Genomic DNA, 20,874 nt, shown 5'->3' on the forward strand with positions numbered 1-20,874 from the left:
GATGGTAAAGTATGACTATCAGTATACTAACTTTCTTTTCATCTCCTCTCTTTTTTTTTTTTTTTAAATATTTTATTTATTTATTTGACAGAGAGAGAGAGATCACAGGTAGGCAGAGAGCCAGGCATAGAGAGAGGAGGAAGCAGGCTCCCTGCCGAGCAGAGAGCCCGATGTGGGGCTTGATCCCAGGACCCTGAGATCATGACCTGAGTCGAAGGCAGAGGCTCAACCCACTGAGCCACCCAGGCGCCCCTTTTCTTTTTTTTTCCCCTTTTTTTTTAAAGATTTTATTTATTTATTTGACAGAGATCACAAGTAGGCAGAGAGGCAGGTAGAGAGAGAAAGGAGGAAGAGCAGGCTCCCCACTGAGCAGAGAGTCCAATGCGGGGCTCGATCCCATGACCCTGAGATCATGACCTGAGCCAAAGGCAGAGGCTTAACCCACTGAGCCACCCAGGGGCCCCTCCTCTCTTTTTTCTTAACCAATGACTCCTAGTCTCTAGAGAGGGAATTTAGTCTTTCACCTTTTAGGAATTGTTCCACTTCTGTTGAGCAGCTGTTACGTCTTAGCGACTTGATGAATCACATATCATTTTTTAAAAGTATTTGAGAATATGTGAACATCATATTGCATGTGTAATCCCAGTGAAGAAAATGAAGAGATAGAGATCTATCAGTGGCCAGAAGTTTAATAGAATTAACCACAAAAAGGGGAACAAATGGTTTTAAACTTTTTTTGAAAGATGTGGGATGATATCCCTTTCCCCCATCCTGCCCATCAGCACTTCTGGCCCTGACCAACAAATAACCAAGAATTTATTGACCAACTAGTGTGAGTTCCACAGTACCACAGTATTAGGTAATACTAATTAACACTTACCGAGTACTTACCATGTTCCAAACACTGGTCTAAGCTTTTCACATGTACTAACTCATTTAATATTCAAAATAAGCCCATTAGATACATAACATTATTGGTATTATTATTTCTCCTGTCATAAAGAAAAGGAAACTGAGGCATAGAAAAATTTGCCTGGAGTTGGAAAGAGGTAGGATCAGCATTCAAACTCAGATGTTCTGTTTCAAGAGCCCATGCTCCTAACCATCGCACTGTGATTCTTGTTCTCAAAAGACCCACTTAGGAAATAATCAGGAACTGGTAATACAGTATACACTATAAGTGTAATAGCCACTAAAAGATGAGAGATTTATATGATCATTCAGAGTTAGGTGTTTCATTTCCCTTAAACTAAAAACCCTAACAGTATAATAATGTCCTCTAGAAAAACAGAACTTTGGGTAATTAGAAAAATTGACTTTCAATGAGATTTCAAATTCTGGGATTAGTGAGCCCATGAATTTTAACCCATGGTCATTTTTGCCTTTTAATATCTAGAGTGTAGACTTGGCAGACCAGGGAAAGTAGATGTGTGGCACTGTTAATACTAGATCAAGACTTCTGTCCAGATCCTGCAGCATGACGGTAGTTTGCTTCTTCGCTGTCTGAGACTGATTTCGAAACCCTTTCTGTTTCTGTTGAAGACATCAGAGTACCATGATATCATGTATCCTGCTTGGACATTTTGGGAAGGGGGACCCGCTGTTTGGCCAATTTATCCTACAGGTCTTGGACGGTGGGACCTCTTCAGGGAAGATCTGGTAAGGTAGGTCCTTTAGAGAGGTTTTTTTGGTCCTTCTTTGTGGGTCTTCTTGAAATAAACAGTAGGGTATACATAATTATTTACTTTAAAATGACTAACTTTTAAGTAAAAACAAAACAAAACTAAAAAATTTCTTCTAGCATAAGCAATTTTATATGTGTATAACATACTTACATATCCATAGGAAAAGAGCAGAAGAACCTACCCTAAAGTCAGAAGTGCCTTTGTGGAAAGGATTATAGGAGCCCTTTCTTTTCTTCTTTAAGTTTTTCTGTATTTTAAGATTCTCCAAATACTAGTTAATTCCTTCCATAATTAGAAAAAAATGAGTGACCATGTTGTGGAGGAGAATAGAGAATTACTTGGAGGAACATAAATGCACTTTATAATTTAGAGCTAAGTCCTGGGGGTGGAGATGTCCCACAGGTATCTCACTTACAAGTTTATGCTGGATCTTCCTGATTCATGACTGAGACATGCCTGGGCCTGTTGAATCGATCTGCTGTCATTTCAGAATTTAGATTGTCTGGGTCATCCAAACTGTAGGTATTTCTTACCTGGCTACATTTTGCATTAACGATTCAATCAACATCAGTACCTCATAAGCATACTTCTAGAAATACAGTCATTATAGGTCTTTCTCAAGTATTGGGAAAGCAAAAATTTAATTCAACTTTATTTCCACAAATATCTGTCACCTGTGGCTGGAGAGTCAAAGGTGAGGCTGGAGTCCTGAGAAACAGGTAGGGCTGCAGTCTTCAGTGGCAAGTAGAGCCACCAGGTAAAAAAAATGAGTCTGTTATTCAGTAGGTGTATTTTGAAAATTAATTTTTAAAAAGATTTTATTTATTTATTTGACAGAGTACGTGTACTCATGCACACACATGGGCTGGGGGAGAAGGGCAAAGGGAGAGGGAAAGGGACAAGCAGCCTCCCCTCTGAGCATGGAGCTCATTGTGGGGCCTTGATCCCAGGACCTGAGATCATGACCTGAGCCAAAATCAGATGCTTAATCGACCGAGCCACCCAGGAGCTCCCAAAATTATTTTTTAAGATACTGTGGTCTCATACTTCATAGAACTAGAACTGGAAATTGTCCTTTTCAACTCTTTATTTCAGAGATGAGGGAAGGAAGACCCAGAGAGATTGAGTAGATTGTTAAGGTCAGGAACCAATCTAGGCCTGAAGTCCAGGTGTCTGCACTACCAGTTAATCTTACGCGTGCTCTCCAGACATTGAGGCCATCATTTCCTATGTAGATTTTGGTTTTGAATGACAAATTTTGAAAGGGAAAAGTAATAAGGCCTTTAACCAGTTTTTCTTTAAGTTATTCTTGGTCTTAATTGTCTAATCCTTTTTTCTTTTTCAGGTAGTTGCAAATACCCTTCACATTCTTCCTTTTTGTAGCTCTTTTTTGACCTGTTATACATCTACTTTTTTCTTTTTTTTTTTTTTTTAATAAGAGAGAGTGAGAGAGCGTGAGCTTGAGGGAGGGGCAGAAGGAGGGGGAGAGACTCTTAAGCAAGCTTTGTGCTGAGTGTGGAGCCTGACAAGGTGCTCAGTCTCACAACCCTGAGATATGACTTGACCCAGAATCAAGAGTCAGACTCTCACGGCTCTTGAAACAGATCATCTGAGTTTGAATGCTGATCTTTCCAACTGAGCCAGACAGGCGCTCTCTACTTTGTTTCTTAATTCTTTAAAAGCAAGCTTTTTTCTGATATGAAACCTATACATGGTTGTAAACATGTATATGTCTGACGTTGGCAACTTTCCCGCCAACTAGTCAGTGTGTCTTAGAAATCTTTCCATGTTAGTACATATGAAACAACCTTATTATTTTTATCAGTTGCATGATATTCCATTGTGTGGGTAATAATTTACCTCATTATTTTCTATGATAGACTTTTAGGCTACATACGTAATACATGTACAATTTGTTCTTTTCTGGACTATTTCAGGTATGTTGTGCACCTTATGAATCTGTACATCTTAATATGTTAGTGTGTATTTCCTAAGAGCGAGAATATTCTCTTTTATAACAATGCTGCAATGATCAAATTCAGGAAACAATATTGGCACAACATTTAGTTATGCCAGTAGTATCTGGTGTGGCTCATTCTGCCTCCAGTACAGGATACAATCCAGGCTCATGTGTTGCGTTTAGTGGTCACGTCTATTTAGTTTCCTGTGATCTTGAACAGCTCCTCAGTCTGTCTTTCTCCTTCATAACATTCACATTTTGAAGAATGCAGGCTATACATTTTATAGAATGTTCTTCAATTTGGTTTTGTCTGTTTCCTCACGATTAGATTTGGCTCCTGCACCCCGGCCTACCTAAGTGATTTGCGTCCATCCAGGCCTCTTTGGAGATGTTAATTTTGATCGCCTGGTCAAGGTGTTGCAATTCCTCCACTGTGTAGTTACTGTGCCCTCCCCCTACCTTGTAAACTATAAAGAAGTTTTTAGAGAGATAGATTATGTTTTAAAATCTAAGCTTTTGTTATCTTCCCCTCTTTTCTTCATTTGAATTTATTTATGGAGTGTCTGGGTGGCTTAGTGCGTTAAGCATCTGCCTTCAGCTCAGGTCATGATCTCAGGGTCCTCAAATCAAGCCCTGAATCAGGCCCCCTGCTCAGTGGAGAGTCTGCTTCTCCCTCTCCTCTGCCCTTCCCTCCCCTCTCCCATGCTCTCTCTCTCAAATAAATAAAATCTTTTTAAAAAGTATGATCATAGAATTACAATTTTATTTTTTAAAGCCTTCCATTCAGAAGCCCTAGCCCTGTGATTTCATTTATTTTTTTTCTTTTTTTAAGATTTTATTTATTTATTTGACAGAGAGAGATCACAGGTAGGCAGAGAGAGGCAGGCAGAGAGAGAGAGGGGGAAGCAGGCTCCCTGCCGAGCAGAGAGCCCGATGCTGGGCTTGATCCCAGGACCCTGAGACCATGACCCGCACCGAAGACAGAGGCTCAACCTGCTGAGCCACCCAGGTGCCCTGTGATTTCATTTCTTAATGTGAAACTTTAATAATCTGCTAGTTTATCTGCATTGATGCCTGCCTGCTATTTTTCTATTTTCCTAGCCTTTTGGGAGTTTGTCCCCACTGACTGACTTTTTACTCTGTAGAAGAGTTCCATGTTTCTGTAGAGTTAAAGATTTCTGTCTGTACTGTCACAGGGTGATAATAAAAGAGGTCTGAGTCAGCATGAGGGTGCCACTTTTAACACTAGCCTAGGGAAAAAAGTCCCAACATAGGTCTTTTGAGGGGTAGGTAGGTGGGTAGAAAGAATGATGGAGAGAGAAAACAGAAATGGCACAAAGTCTGTGTATATAAAATGCAGCTTTCCCAGGGACTAAGGACATTTATACTCAAAATTTCAGTGTAAATTGATACTTTTTTGTTAGGTAGTTTGGCAACATATATCAAAATATAAAATGTTTATGTCTTTGACCCAGCCATTTCACTTCTAGAATTTATCCCAAAGAGTTAATTAGACAAGTATGTAAAGATATGTACACGAAGATTGTCACTACAGTGTTGTTTCTTTCTTTCTTTCTTTCTTTCTTTCTTTTTTTTTTTTTAAGATTTTATTTATTTATCAGAGAGAGAGGGGGGAGAGAGAAAGCACAGGCAGACAGAATGGCAGGCAGAGGCAGAGGGAGAAACAGGCTCCCTGCTGAGCAAGGAGCCCGATGTGGGACTCGATCCCAGGATGCCGGGATCATGACCCGAGCCAAAGGCAGCTGCTTAACCAACTGAGCCACCCAGGTGTCCCTACAGTGTTGTTTCTTAAAGCGGAAGGTTGGAAACTTCTTAAAAGCCCATGAATAAGTAATGAAGTGAATTATGATATGGTTGTAAAATGGAATATTGTACATGAATATGAAGTAAAGGGACTCTGGGTTCAAACTCTGGCTCTTATGAGCTGTGTGACTCTGGGCTATGTAGCCTTTCAAGAACCTCAACTGTAAAATATGGATAATAAAACCCACCTCAAGAGGTTGTGAGAATGAGCATATATATGTATATATAGGATCTCTGTTATGTAGAGCAAGGTTTCTCAATATTGGTTTGAGAAATTGGGGTTGGATCATTCTTTGTTGCAGGGGGCTTCCCTGGGCAATGCAGGGTATTTAGCATCCTTGGTCTACCGAATGCCGCTAGCAGTCCCCCAGTAGTGACAATCAAAAATGTCTGTGGTTGTGGCCAAATGTCTTCTGGGAGAAAGGGGCAAAATCACCACCAGTTGAGAACTGCTGATATAGAGAAATGATTGGAAGGAAATTCTTTTTTTTTTTTTTTTTAAGATTTTATTTAATTATTTGACAGAAAAAGAGACAGTGAGAGAGGGAATACAAGTAGGGGGAGTGGAAGAGTGGAAGAGCTGGCTTCCCACCGAGCAGGGAGCCTGATGCGGGGCTCAATCCCAAAACCCTGGGATTGTGACCTGAGCTGAAGGCAGACATAATGACTGAGCCACCCCAGGAACGAAATTCTTTGTGAAAACGTTAAATTGCGGGACGCCTGGGTGGCTCAGTTGGTTAGACGACTGCCTTCGGCTCAGGTCATGATCCTGGAGTCCCGGGATCGAGTCCCGATCGGACTCCCAGCTCCATGGGGAGTCTGCTTCTCTCTCTGATCTTCTCCTCATTCATGCTCTCTCTCACTATCTCTCTCTCAAGTAAATAAATAAAAACAAACAAACAAACAAAAAAAAAACGTTAAATTGCTAAAAGTGGGATTGGGAAGGTTCAAGATGATTTTTTTTTTCACTTTTACTTTATGCTTTTCCTTTAGAATTTTCTATGATGAGGATATATCCTTTTTTTCCACTAAAAAAAAAAAAATCTCACAAAACAAAAATAACCCAGAATTATGGTGTTTCTGTTGTGGGGGGAGGGCATATGAAGCACAGGATAGATCATTCTGGCCTTGGCTTGGAGAACCGGGTAAAGATGGTCCAGCAAGAGAAAGCTCTAAGATAGGCCAGGAAAATGAGCAATGCTCTCAGCTGAGAGAAAATGAATAATGTGACATTTATGTATCTAAAAGTATCTCTACCTAACAAGTTTATATCCTGAGTCTCTTTGTTATGGTAAGTAACCCACCAATCCCTTATTAACTCCAGTTCAGCCCTTCCCCACCTTTTTCAGGGAAGACACTGGGCAACTTCTGTGCAGGGTCCCTACGAAGGAAGTTAAGAATGATGCATCCGTGAGCTAGCAGTTTCAGCCAGGAAAGCTGGTCACGGTAATGTGTACTGAGACTGAGTTTCAGGGACTTTGATGGAGCACTTCGTACAGTCTCAAGAGTACCAGGATGCTTTGGAACAACAGGCAGATTTCTAGTGATACTGCATGTGCCTCCAAACACTGAAGTCCAGGAGTGATTTGCTTTCTTGCCTTTAATTCAGTTTCTGATATTTTCTGCAATTCTCTTTGCCTGTTAAATTTATCAATAGCAGCACTCTAGTTAAAGTAGAGAAGAAATCCTCACTGTAATGCATTTAACGGCCCTAAACGTGTCATTTAGAACTTAGGAGTTTTGGTTTGTTTGGTTTTTTTTTTTTTTTTTTTTTAGATTTTGTTTATTTAGAGAGAGAATGCATGTGCAGGTGCCTGAGTGGGAGTGAGGCAGAGGGAGAGTGAGAATCTCAAGGCAACTTCCCACTGAGTGTGAGCCTGATGTGAGTCTCGGTCTTTGGACTCTGAGATCATGACCTGAGCTGAAATCAAGAGTCAGATTCTTAACTGACTGAGCTACCCAGGTGCCCTGGGAACTTCTCTTTCAGTGTTGTTAATTTATTAATGGAGGTATGGATTGTAGATATTATTGGCTAGCATCTCCAAAGGAGTGAAGTAACAACAAAGGGTAATAAACTGTCACTGAGGACTTTTTCTTTTGAGAGCCTGGGTCAGACTTCATTGAAAATGTAAAGTTCTGAACTAATCTTCAGAAATGGTTAAAACACATCCTCATATAGTTAAGAGAAAAACAGAAACTAATTGAAATCTAATTTTAGGTCAGCAGCACAGTGGCCATGGAAAAAGAAAAATTCTACAGCATATTTCCGAGGATCAAGGTGACTGTATTTTCTGATATTTTACAAAGATATTTGTAAGATACAAGTAATTTTGAAGGTGTGAAGAACTGTAGTTCAAGGAGAAAGCTAGGATAGCTAAAAAGTAAATGTAGAATCATAGAATTTTAGATGAGAGAAGAACTCAGATTATTTGCCCAAATCACCTTTTTTTTTTTTTTTTTTTTTAAAGAGAGAGCACACATGCATTCCAGCTGGGGAGAGGGGGTAGGCAGAGGGAGAGGAAGAGAATATTAAGTCTCCATGCCCAGCAAGGAGCCTGACTCAGGACTTGATCTCACAACCTGAGATCCTAACTTGAGCCCAAATCAATGCTTAACTGACTGAGCCACCCAAGTGCCTCTTGCCTAAGTCACTCTTAATTGAACTGAAATTGAAAGAAGTAAAGTTCATTTATCTAGTCATTCAACAGGTATTAACAGAGTGCCCTGAGTGTGTTGGGCATCAAGTACATGCTGAAGAGAACAGCTGAGTTGTCCTCTTGCCTCAGAGATTATAATTTTCTATAGGGAGCTTCTGACCTGGCCCTCTGCTAGTCACTCTGCTAGGTAATGGCAGAGCAGGAACCGTTACCGGTTCTCTTGTCTTTCTCATGAGGCCATGGGGCTGCTAAATAGTGGTGGAAAGCACTGACTGAGACTGGTGGAAATGGAAACAGAAGCAGGGAAGAAAGGGAGGAGGAGGGAGAGAGAAATGCTAGGCAAGCACCCTCTCCATGTTGCTCAGACCTGCATCTCCAGTGCCAAGAACAGTACCTAGCATGCAGATACATGATGAATCTCTCCTGTATACATGAACACAACAAGGAGAAAGGTTTTGTTGATTTCCCGGTCAGTCTTTCTTGGAGATCACACCTTCTATTTACTTGGGCAGTGAACTTGAGAATGCAGACGGGCCCAGCAGCCACTGTTCACTGGTCCTTATCAACTTCTCTGATTCTCAGATCTTGAGATCACAGCTTCTTAACTTGGGACTTTATGTGGGCTTGAACAGTTCTAGGACTGCCTATAAATTATATGGGGATATGGACACTTTTCTAGAGAGTGGTCCACAGGAACTCTAGGACCCCTCAAATGTCAAGACCATCTGTAACTTGCACCATAGCTAGGACTTTTTCTACATATAATCTTCAGGTTTTTAAGCCCTTCAGTTTTCTTTTTTTTTTTTTTTAATATTTTATTTATTTATTTGACAGACAGAGATCATAGATAGGCAGAGAGACAGGCATAGAGAGAAGGGGGAAGCAGGCTCCCCGCTGAGCAGAGAGCCTGACGTGGGGCTTGATCCCAGGACCCTGAGGTCATGACCTGGGTGAAGGCAGAGGATTAACCCACTGAGCCACCCAGGGACCCCTTCAGTTTTCTTTTTAATTTAAATATTGTGTTGGACCATACGGAACACAGACAACAAAAGTCATGTAGCTATTTGGGGGAGGGGTGATCACGCTAGTCACAGACCTGTGCATACTAATGATTATAGAGGTTTCATGAACCCTGCTAAAAGGAAACTCATTCCCTGGGATATGTCTGTAGTGACCAGAACAACATAATCTTAAAGATTAGATGCAAGCAAAAAAGGGCCCAATATTCTCTGTCCCTGAAGGGTAAAGTAGAGAATAGCCAGGAACAACTATATGCCATAGGGCCCAGTAACCCCCTCCTCTGCTGTTAAAATAACCAATAAGTTATCCATCTCTGTGTATGGTAATTGCATTGCTTACCTTTCAGAGATTGGGAAGAGTATTCCAGTGTGGGACACATTGTTTTATGTCACATGTCTCTTTTTACAGGACAAGTCCAGAACGAGATCCTCTCATTCTTCTATCTCGGAAAAATCCAAAGCTTGTTGACGCAGAATATACCAAAAACCAGGCCTGGAAATCTATGAAAGTAATCACCAGTCATCTCAATAGAACCAGAGCAGTGAACATTCTCATTCGAAGAACATTGCCACCTGGGTAGAATTCCAGATTAGGTTTCCTTTCAGTGGTAGATAAATGTAGAGAAAGTTCCACAAACCAGTATTAGTATATATGTAAATTATTATTTTCTCAAACTCACGTTGCTTTTCTGGGCCGTATTATGAGTAGTGTTTTTGTTTTGTTTTTTACCACTTTGAAGGTTTAAACCAGAGGACACCAACTTTTTATGCAAAGGGCCAGATGGTGAATATTTTAGGCTTTGTGGATTGAATGGGCTTGTTGTAGTTTCTTAACTCTGCCATCACAGGTGAAGGTAGTCAGAGACAATATGTAAATGAATGAGCCTGGCTGTGTTCCAATAAAACTTTATTTATGGCACAGAAATTTGAATTTCATGTAATTTCTACATGTCATAAATATTCTTTGGATATTTTTCAAGCACTTGAAATGTAAAATATCCTTAGTTTAGAGGTTGTATACAAAAATAAGCAGTGGTCCAGATCTGGCCTGTGTTTGCCAACCCCTGGTTTATTTATTTATTTGACAGAGAGAAATCACAAGTAGATGGAGAGGCAGGCAGAGAGAGAGAGAGAGGGAAGCAGGCTCCCCGCTGAGCAGAGAGCCCGATGTGGGGCTCAATCCCAGGGTCCTGGGATCATGACCTGAGCCGAAGGCAGAGGCTTAACCCACTGAGCCACCCAGGCGCCCCCAACCCCTGGTTTAAACCAGTGGTTCTCAACTCTGACAGTAGAATCCAATCAGAGAGGTCTCTGGGATGCAGTCCAGGCATCTTCATTTGTTTGAAAATAGGGTTTACATTTCAAAATTAATAAAACATATGTAATTGAAATATTATAATTCAATGCCAGGACTAAGGATTAGGTGAACAGGTAAAATCAGGTTGGGAGGAGGAGGTGGGGGGATTCAGGGAGGTGAATTGTAAGGTGGAGACAGTCAGGTTGGAGTTTATCTTTGTCCTTTTAAATCTATGACTTCTTGCCTTGTTGAAAGAACTTTAAATCCTAAATGTCCTCATTGGAAATTTCCATGTACCACATGAGGATGATAAGAAAACAGTTTTAAACTTCTTGTGGGACAACTAAGCATATCTGAGATGTACTATTTGATAGTGTTAATCAAACGGGACCAAAGTTTAAGAACCTATGTTGAAAAACAAGAATATGAAAAAGGTATCCATTCAGCACAGCCTCTACTGTGGGAACCTGAGAAAGCAAACCAGACTTATTTCTTTCATTAAGACGTTTACCGTCTGGCAGGATAGCTGGAATATAGATGGGGGTCTCAAACTCAAATGACCCTGGGGCCACAGGAGTAAGCAGGAGAGAGCACTAAAGGTCCAGTCATTGCTGCCAAATGAATAGGAACCCAGTTTACCAGATCTTCCTTTTTTTTTTTTTTTTTTTTTTCATAAGGAAACTTGGAAATCTGGATTTTTGTAAGAAATAGCTTGCCACCTGTGAGTGTTGGCAATAGTTTGAATTTTTATTTTTAAATACTTTGCATCCCCAGTGAAATCTGTGTGTGGGTTACACCTCCAAGCCTGCTAGCCACCACCTGTAACGTCCTCTATGTATAATTTACACAACATCAAACATGCTGTAGGTGAAGACCTCTAAGTTCAGAGAAGGAGCCACATGACCCCGGGAGCTTAAACTCTAAAATCAGACAGGCCCTGGGTTAAAACCCTTGTTCTTCTCCTTAGGCCCTGGTGCTCCCAAGCAAGTCTCCCAACTTTTCAAGGCTTCTTCAGCTATAAAATAAGATAATAATATCTCTGAACGTGTTTATTCAGGATACTGAAATGAGGTCATGTTGATGGAATGCTCAACAGTGCTTGCTGCGCTGTGGTCTTCAATAAATACTACCACACTCAATACTAATCACTTCTTTTTTACTTAAAGGATACCTTGGGGAAGCCAGCTGCTAAGGATGTCCATCTTGTGGATCACTGCAAATACAAGTAAGACTTCCAGGACTCCTGACTCTTGGCTTCCCTGTTGCATTTGGAATAGCTTCATTTTGGGGAACAACTTCAATACTCGGGCCCAGCTGGGGTTTATGAAAGTCCTGTTCATTCATTTGGTTGTTGTTTACTGAGACCATGCCAGGTGCACAAGGCTCTCTGCTGGGTTCTGTAGGAACCACAGAGACGATGATAATAATGGTCCCTGCCTCCATAGACCTTGCTGCCAGTAAGTAAAGTGGTGGGATTCCCTCTCTCCACATCCAAGCAAGAGCTGAAATCAGATGAAGTAGTTATCAGGCTAAGAAGGGTTTACATTTCAAAATGAATAAAGCATATGTAACTGGAATATTATAATTCAATGCCAGGACTAAGGATTAGGTGAACAGGTAAAGCCAGGTCAGGAGGAAGAAGGGGGATTCAGAGAGGTAAATGCTAATTACACTGCAGAGTGGGAAGTATAGGGTAGAAGCAGCTCTAGTTGGAGACAGGGGTGCATAAGAAATGTTGAAAAGAAAGTGTTCTCAGGTAGCTTTTTCCCAGAGGGTATTTCTTTGAAGATTGGTTATGTATGCCTGACTGTCTTCTCCAGACTTCAGAAGAAGAGGGAACAGGGAACAATCGAGGCTTTTGGTGGAATACCATATGGGAAAAACAAGGTTTGGGGGAGCCATGACTCGTTAGAGACATTAGGCCCAGGAAAGCTTGTAGGAAAGTGTAGGGCCCTGTCTCCATCTGAGGCTAGTGTCTCTGTCTAGCTCCCAGCTCGTGGCCCTATCTAGCTCTGTCTGGAGAAAGAATCCTCCTTTCCCCCCTCTCCCTGACATTCCCTGGAATAGCCAGTAGCCCCAGGAAACCCACAGGGACATGTGGATGTGTTCTGGAAAACTGGAACTAGAAAGGGAGGGGAGAGGGGTCATAAAAGGCGAGAAGGGGAGGAGGGAATAAGAAAAAGATCATATTGGGACGCCTGGGTGGCTCAGTTGGTTAAGAAAAAGATCATATTTGTGGTAACAGACCTGTAGGATCAAGTATATCTTGCTCTTTCATTCCCAGGTATCTGTTTAATTTTCGCGGTGTAGCTGCAAGTTTCCGGTTCAAACACCTCTTCCTGTGTGGCTCCCTTGTTTTCCATGTGGGTGATGAGTGGCTTGAATTCTTCTATCCACAACTGAAGCCGTGGGTTCATTATATCCCCGTCAAAACAGATCTCTCTAATGTCCAGTGAGTGGCCCTCCCCTTAGCAGAGTGCCTAATGATTTCCACAGTCTGCCTCTAGACCCCGCCATTTAAGACATTTACTACTGATGACTTTTTCCCTTGAAAGCTTTTTCTCCTCACTTGGTTTACATTTATAGTGTCACTATTCAGCTAGGCTATAAGCGAGATTTAATTTGAAAAAGTTCTCTAATGCTAGTATGAAATGTAACATTCAGACGGTACGCAGTAGAAAAGCTCTTATCTCTCCAAGACTAAAGGCAGGGATATTAGATGTTATATTGTCAAAGGGACTTTCAGATACAATGTGAGAACTGATCCCACTGAATCAGAGGCAAATTTTCTCACATGTGAGGAACTAAGAAGAGATATGGAAGGGGGCCAGAAAGGTAAGCCCAGTGCCCTTTTCTGGGGGTGAGAGCAGGAGACCAAAGGGACATTTTTCTTCACTGCTAATTTTTGATGTGTATCATTGAACATTTCTCTATTTTCTCAAGTATGTCCCAGATCTACAACAGGTTGCCTTTAGCCTGTGTGGGCTTTTGTTGTCCTTGTATTGGTCCTGAGGAGACTCTAATATCTAAATATTTCTTTTTTGCTTCAAAGAAGAAATAATCCATTATCTACCTCTCTAGAGATTAATTGTAGATCTCAGTCTATGGTCTTTCTTTCTTTCTTCTTTTCAAATTTAAGGAATTGTTTTTATTTTTCAAATTATTCAAATTTTGTTAGTTATCATACAGTGCAATATTGGTTTCTAGAGTAGAATTTAATGATTCATCACTTACATACAACACACAGTGCTCATCACAGCAAGTGCCCTCTTTAATACCCATCACCCATCAAGCCTATCCACCCTGCACCTCTCTCCGTCAACCCTCAATTTGTTTTCTGTTGTTAAGAGTCACTTATGGTTTGTTTCACTCTCTCCGTTTTTACTTTCCCCCCATCCCGTATGTTCATCTCTTTTCTTTCTTAAATTCCACATATGAGTGAGACCATATGGTGTTTGTCTTTCTCTGGCTAATTTATTTCACTTAGCATAATACACTATAGCTCTATCCACATCATGACAAATGGCGAGATTTCATTCTTTTTGATGGCTGAATAATATTCCATTTTGTATATATACCACAATTTCTTTATGCATTCATCAGTCGATGGACATTAGTTTGTCTAGCGTTGATAATACTGTTTTAAACATTAGGGGGCATGTACCCCTTCAAATCTGTATTTTTGTATCCTTTGGGTAAATACCTAGTAGGGTAATTGCTAGGATATTGGGTGGTTCTGTTTTTAAATTTTTGAGGAAACTCCATACTGTTTTCCAGAGTGGCTGCAGCAGTTTACATTACCACCAACAGTGCAAGAGTGTCCCCCTTTCTCCACATCCTTGCCAACACCTGTTGTTTCTTGTGTTGTTAATTTTAGCCATTCTGACAGGTGTGAGGTGGTATCTCATTGTGGTTTTGACTTGTATTTCCCTGAGGATGAGTGATGTGAGCATCTTTGCATGTGTCTGTTTCCATCTGGATGTCTTCTTTGGAAAAGTGTCAATTATGTCTTCTGCCCATTTCTTAATTGGATTATTTGGTTTTGGGTATTGAGTGTGGTAAATTCTTTAGATTTATCCTTTATCAGGTATGTCATTTGCAAATATCTTCTCCCATTCCATAGTCTGCCTTTAGCTTTGTTGATGGTATCCTTTGTTGTGCAGAAGCTTTTTATCTTGATGAGGTCCCCGGTAATTCATTTTGGCTTTTGTTTCCTTTGCCTCCAGTAACACGTTTAATAAGTTGTTACAGCTGAGGTCAAAGAGGTCTCTGCCTCTGTTCTGTCTCACATTTAGGTCTTTCATCCATTTTGAATTTATTTTTGTGTATGGTGTAAGGAAGTGACCCAGTTTCATTCTTCTGCATGTAGCTGTTCATTTGTTGAAGAGACTGTCTTTTTTCCACTGGATGTTCTTTCCTTTGTTGAAGATTAGTTGACCATAGAGCTGTGGGTCCATTTTTGGGTTCTCTATTCTATTCCATTGACCTATTTGTCTATTTTTGTGTCAGTATATATATGGTCTTTCTTTCTTAGTTTGGTCTATATTTCAGAGTCTAATAATTCTTTCAATTTTAGGGAGTTGTTGCATTTTGTAAAAGCAAATGATGATGTGGCTCAACAAATTGCTGAAAGGTAAGTTCTGCTCATTTTTCCTTTTTCTATTTTACTTTATTATCCCCATTTTGCCCCAGCTAAAGGTGTATGAATATTGTTATCATGGTAATATCTGGATTTCATCCTCACTATACAGAGATAATCAGAATTAAAGCTGTCCAGAAGGAAGACACACATTCACATGTCCCAAGCCCATCTTTTATCAAAGTAGACTGAAATCTTTGAGGTAATTAAACAAGTACAGAATTTCTGAGCATTCGTTCTGTATGTGTTTGTTTTTAAGAAAAAAAATTTAAGTTTTATGGCTAAGTGCATATGTGTGGCTTAGGATATCTATAGGGTTGGCTCTGAGAATCAAGATTTAATTCACATAAAGCATAAGCATTCTGAACGGTGCTTGACACAAGGTAAGCAGCCACATATAAGCTATTAGTACTATCAAGTGCTGTGCTTTAAATGTTCTTGTTAATCTTATTTCTAGGGGAAGCCAGTTTATTATGAATCACTTGCAGATGGAAGATGTCACCTGTTACTGGGAGAGCCTATTGACTGAATACTCTAAATTCCTGTCTTACAATGTAACAAGAAGGAAAGGCTATGATCAGATTATTCCCAAAATTTTGAAAACTGAACTCTAGTAGTCATCATCGGACCACAGTCCTTCCTGGCAGCAGCCCTCAGAGAGCCCGTGTTGAGAAGCTTCCCGTGAGTGTGGTACCTCTACCTTGAATACTGTTATCAAGCCAAATAACTGGTTTTCCTTATCATGCTGCACCCAGAGCCACTCTCAAGAAAGATCCAAAATGTGTATGATGCAGACATGAAGCAGCTCAATGCTTTGGCTGAATAAGGACGAGGAATCATGAGACGTGGGTTTTGAACCCAATTCTACTTTTTATTTTCTTAAGACCAATCCCAGCTTGTGCCTACAGATATCCATACGTGTATGTTCATCACTGTGAAACTGACTGCATCTGTGGGATGATACTTTGCCCCCTTATTTGGAACAGAAAAATTAATCATTTGGCACTAGTACAACCCATCACCACCGCAGTTCTGCAGTTATTCTAGGTTTGATCTCTGTCATTGTATTTTAATGTAGGAGGTCTTATAGGGTTTGTGAAAAACACCTGGGGATCATTTCTTGAAAGGTCTAAGGAAGCAGTAGTTGTACCATGCAATGATGGGGCAGTTCTCTTGTAAAACCATAAGCTTTTTGGTACTCAGGAGGTTTATATAATGCTACAGAGAAAGGGGCCAATTGTATGAGTAATTATTGCAATTGGATCAAGTTTTCCCCTTCTGTGCCTTCACACACATGTTTCTCTATTTAAAAAAAAAAAAAGACAAAAGCCTCTTAATAAATTTAGGAAGTAGTCCTCTTTAATGAAGCTGTGCATAGAACAGCAGCTCTTCTTCACTCCTTGCACACCCTTAATATTTTTTCCTCTTTAGATTGGCAGCAGTCCATATCCTCAAAGGTGTGCAGGGACCTCAAGGAGTCTCCACCTATGAAATGTTACATTGGGAGTTGAGACCGTCCAACTTGAGCACTTAACTTATGTCAGAGATATTTCAGTACCTCCTTTCCCCTTTCCTCCCTTTTTGAAAGACATATTTGGGTAGTAGTTTAATCTCTCAGGATGCTCTTTCTAACTTAGTTAAAAATGAAGAAAACTTTTTGGATGAAAACCCACAGTGTCTGGTTACTCAGAACCACCCTTGTCCCTTAAGCCAACTTTTCCACATTGAAATCAACTCTTCCTTTGCTTAAGAACTGTTCAGTATTAGTTGGTTTCAAAATTAATAGACGTGAGGTTCAGTCATATAAAATCAGGGATTTTATTCCATTAGTGAGAAATGTATTTGGCTTTTTAAACTTCCTTCCACAAAAGTTTAAGTCTGAGGACTTTCTTAGAGGAGATGACTATCCTTGGTAAGAGCATTGCATAAAATAAGGGAGACATTTAAAGTTGGATGTTTTGTTTCCAAGTATTAAAAATTCATGGGGACCATGTCTTTAGATGCTAGAAGTCTAGCGATAAGCAGTCTGGATTTCTGAGTTGTACTGTAGTTTTGCCTTGTCAGTAGGAGGCCAGTAGATGTTCTCTTTCTCTCTGTGTTTTAATTTTCCTGTCATAAAACTAAAAACAATTTTCTGTCCTTTGGATTAGGAGCTGAAACTGCATTTCCCTGGGAATTTCCCATTTTGCTTCAAGTCCCAGTTCAAGCATCCCATCTCTGAATCTTTTCTTTCATTCCTCTGGGCAATTAGGGGCTATCATAAAACTTTGCTCATGCCTGTTTTATAACATCACATCGCACTGTAATTATTTGACTATTTCTGTTTCTGTTCTGGGGGCTTCTTGATGGGTAGGAAATCATGTTTTACTCATCTTGATGTCTCTATTATCCAGTACAGTGCCTCGCACAGTAGATACAAAGAATTATTGGAAGAATGAATGGGTGGGTGGATGGATGGATGGATGAAGGCAGTTGACTTGACTAGATCCTATTTACAGGTAGACTAGCCATTGGCTCCTAAGGGGGTCTAGACAAGACTGTAAGAGTTGGAGCAATGCAGATTCTTATCTGCTCTTTGAACAGTCAATAAGGGCATCTTTGTATTTAAATTCAGGAAATGTTATTCAGATTTTATACTTCTCTGTTTACCTCAGTGTAGGTGGTGTGAAGATGGTGTGTAATAATAAGAAAAATGTATGTATGTTTTTGAAAATTTGAAAATAATTTTTATCCCCATGGCTTTTGAAACTTGTTGTTGTCTGTTGTTAATGCTGGCTAGGTCTTGGGGTGCCTGAGTGGCTCATTCAGTTGAGCATCTGACTCTTGGTTTCCGCTCAGGTCATGATCTTATGGTCTGAGATTGAGTCCACACCTAGTGTGGAGTCTGCTTGAGATTCTCTGCCTCTCCTTCTCCCTAAGCACTGCCCACCCCTGCAAAATAAATGAATAAATAAAATCTTAAAAACAAAAAATAAAAAACATGGCTGGGTCCCACATCACCTTTCCTCCTCAGAGTGCTAAAGGGCATACTTTTCTTAGAAAAAAGAATAGTTTATTTGAATAAGTGGGATACATGGGTGACACAAGTAATGCTTTTCCTTTCTTTATCTGGAGGGTATCCTCTGTATGACATCATTAGTGTCTCACCTTACTTTATTGTGGCATTCAGGTTCTCCTAGTTGCCAGGAAGAGAAACTTCCAGCTAGTTAAAGCAAAAGAACTTATTAGAAGCATATGAGGGCATCTCAAAGAATTTAAACAGAATTCCTAGAGCTAGAGGGATAGAAAGTAGGGCAACCCAGGAACTACAACTCAATAAGAATTTTGGACTGCTCTAGAGTGCTACTATGGGCAGTTCCAGATACTGTCATACTCCGTCTCTCAGGCTGAGCTTCCCAAGAGAAAAAAGTTTAATGGGTTCCTTTGGTTCGGCTCCAAAGAGGTAATTCCCTACCCTTGACCCCTACACTGACTACAAACAAGAACACACAGAAGTACACAAAAACCCATCTTCTCATTCATCTAAATATGCCATCAGTTAAGATAATCCTACTGCATCCAGAGATAAAGTGCTGTGAGTAAGACAAATCATTCAATATTTATCAAATACTTTTTGAGCATCTACTATGCACAAACAGTGGGAGATTAAAAAAAAAAAGTTTACAACAGGCTCCCTAACCTCAAGGGACTCTGTAGTTGAGATGATAAAGTAAAAAACAATATGAGAGGCATCACAGGCAGAATGTGATTAAAGTGACATGATGCCTTAATCATAAGGCCAGTTACTCTTGCAGACAATGTGAATTTGGAGTTCAGAGGAGGAAGAAATTTCCATCTAATGCAGATGGGAATCTTCATAGAGGTAAAATTTGAGTTATGCTTTGTGGGATGAGTAAGTGAAGTGGTTCTTGAGAGTTCTAAAAATTCATTTTTTCTACTTATGAAAACAGTTTATGTCACATGTAATACAAGAAACTGTAACATATATAGCAAGGCAGTATCTGGTGAACCTAGCAGGGAAAGGGAAATTTTCGACTCCTGAGAGAAAGTTCACAATGGAGGAAGAAGTTAATTGAGTTCCATGAGTAGAACTCAGCAACAAGGGCTGAGGATAGGAGAATGGTGGTTCCAGATAGTGTGGTGACTACAGTGAAATCCCTCCTTGATGCCTTTACTCTGATGGCAAAGGCATGTGCAAGAAGGAGAAAGCTGTTTTTAAACAATAATCCAAGCAAACCTCATAACACGTTTTGACTCGGCGTTGTTCTGAGACCCCTCAAAAAGGCCAGATCACAGAGTAAGGAAAGTATTTCTCTAGTGGTAAGAAAAAGTAAGACCTGGGGACTTGGAGAAGCAGGAGTGTGACAGAAGGTGGAACTGAGGAACTGAGATAGAATAGCAGCAACAGTGAGCAGTTACAAAAGGTCTGGGGACTTCTTGAGGTACTACTAAATGGCAAAACCTTACAAATGAGGCTCCCAAAGTTAACCAAAGAAGCAGAGAAGGCAGCTCTGGAGTTAGTGAAATTTACCTGTTAATATGACATCATTTGTATCTATGGGGTAGTGAGTCCTGGGGACATTTGAGTTGTATACAAATGACTTAAGTAGTAACTGCCCAACATCTTTGCTCCACAATTCCAAGCCCTCCCTCATCCCAGAATTATTCTGGAATCATCACAAGCATTCAACTTTTTCTACATGTAGACTGTAGACTTCACAGCCATTCTTTTGGACTTTCAGGCCTTGGGACTTTATCCTGGTACCCACCGGTGTCTATATGGGATAAGTAGCAACCTAGAGTCAAAGCCAGGAGTAAAGGGATCTAAATCTTCATTCACCAGCGTACCTGCCAGACACAATGCTAGGTTCTGGACCTACAGAGGTGAATATACCTTGTCTGTGAACTCAGAATTAGTCTACTTAAAGACACATCAGCAAATAGGAAGTTGTGGTGCAATGTAGTAAGTGCTATGATGGGAGTTAATCTAATCCTGTTACCCAGATGACTGTCATTAATTAAGGTAATCCCTGTAGTCAGTCACTCCTCTGGGTCTTCTCAAATTCCAAATTTTTTTTTTCCAATTCCAAAATTCTATTTGCTGTATTCTACTAAAGAGTTTAGCAGTTTTGAATTTGTAGAAAGGATTAAAGGAGGGGTAGGGACTGACAAAAAATAACAGACTATGTTTGGTTGCCAGTAAAATGAAGTTACACAAACCAGTTTGGGAATATTTTAAATGCATGCATTTTAATAAAAACTATACCTCAAAGCATATGTTAGCAGAAGCTGCACTGATATTATTGCTGGATTATCAAAGAAAAACACCTGGTAGAAATTCCATAAGTTGTCCTGCCTTTCGAGCAACAGTAGGCATATCAACTAAAGGGAGTAAAATCCATCTTATGAAGAACCACCCAAAGCTGATTCTTCAAAAAAGCGTTCTGCAAATCTCGGTGTATCTGGCACCAAGCCCCATCTTCAATGCCACGGTTCTTTCCAGAAACCAGAATTGAAGACTATGGGTGGTGTCCTCCCCGGCCGGGAGGCCTCGGCACGTTGGTGACAGGTTGGGCTTGTATTTGTGCAAATTGTCTTTCCCTTTCCCACTCCACTAGAATTGAATACTGCATTTTCTTTTTCATTCGTGCGGAATTTCCGGAGTTTTAAATAAGTTAGATTACTTCAGCTTGTGACAACATCTGGCCGCTTGGAGCCTGCCCTAGACCCGGTTTGTGCGGCCCAGGAGACCGAGAGATACCCAGAGAAAACAGATGAGAAGCGGGCCCGCGC

General features: G+C 40.4%; 1 protein-coding gene across 4 annotated transcripts in view; it reads left to right on the forward strand.

Annotated features, from left to right (window-relative positions):
- Window positions 1-17,829, forward strand: part of POGLUT1 (protein O-glucosyltransferase 1) — a 30,253-nt gene extending 12,424 nt beyond the window's left edge. The window contains exons 5-12 of one of the 4 annotated variants that reach the window (XR_006609102.1): window positions 1,543-1,664; window positions 7,688-7,747; window positions 9,555-9,654; window positions 11,609-11,667; window positions 12,727-12,894; window positions 15,019-15,075; window positions 15,194-15,283; window positions 15,539-15,661. Coding sequence is in view for 2 of the 4 variants with exons in the window: in XM_004772818.3 (XP_004772875.1) it covers window positions 1,543-1,664; window positions 7,688-7,747; window positions 9,555-9,654; window positions 11,609-11,667; window positions 12,727-12,894; window positions 15,019-15,075; window positions 15,539-15,695 (723 nt within the window). In the remaining 2 variants the exon portion in view is untranslated. Of the gene's footprint in view, window positions 1-1,542; window positions 1,665-7,687; window positions 7,748-9,554; window positions 9,655-11,608; window positions 11,668-12,726; window positions 12,895-15,018; window positions 15,076-15,193; window positions 15,284-15,538 lie in introns of all 4 variants that reach the window. The other 3 variants (XR_006609103.1, XM_004772818.3, XM_004772820.3) reach the window with 3 other exon arrangements.
- Window positions 17,830-20,874: the final 3,045 nt, after the last annotated feature.

Source organism: Mustela putorius, unplaced genomic scaffold (genome assembly GCF_011764305.1).
Source record: "Mustela putorius furo isolate JIRA1106 unplaced genomic scaffold, ASM1176430v1.1 tig00003834_pilon_pilon_pilon, whole genome shotgun sequence".
In the NCBI taxonomy this organism is placed as follows: domain Eukaryota; kingdom Metazoa; phylum Chordata; class Mammalia; order Carnivora; family Mustelidae; genus Mustela; species Mustela putorius.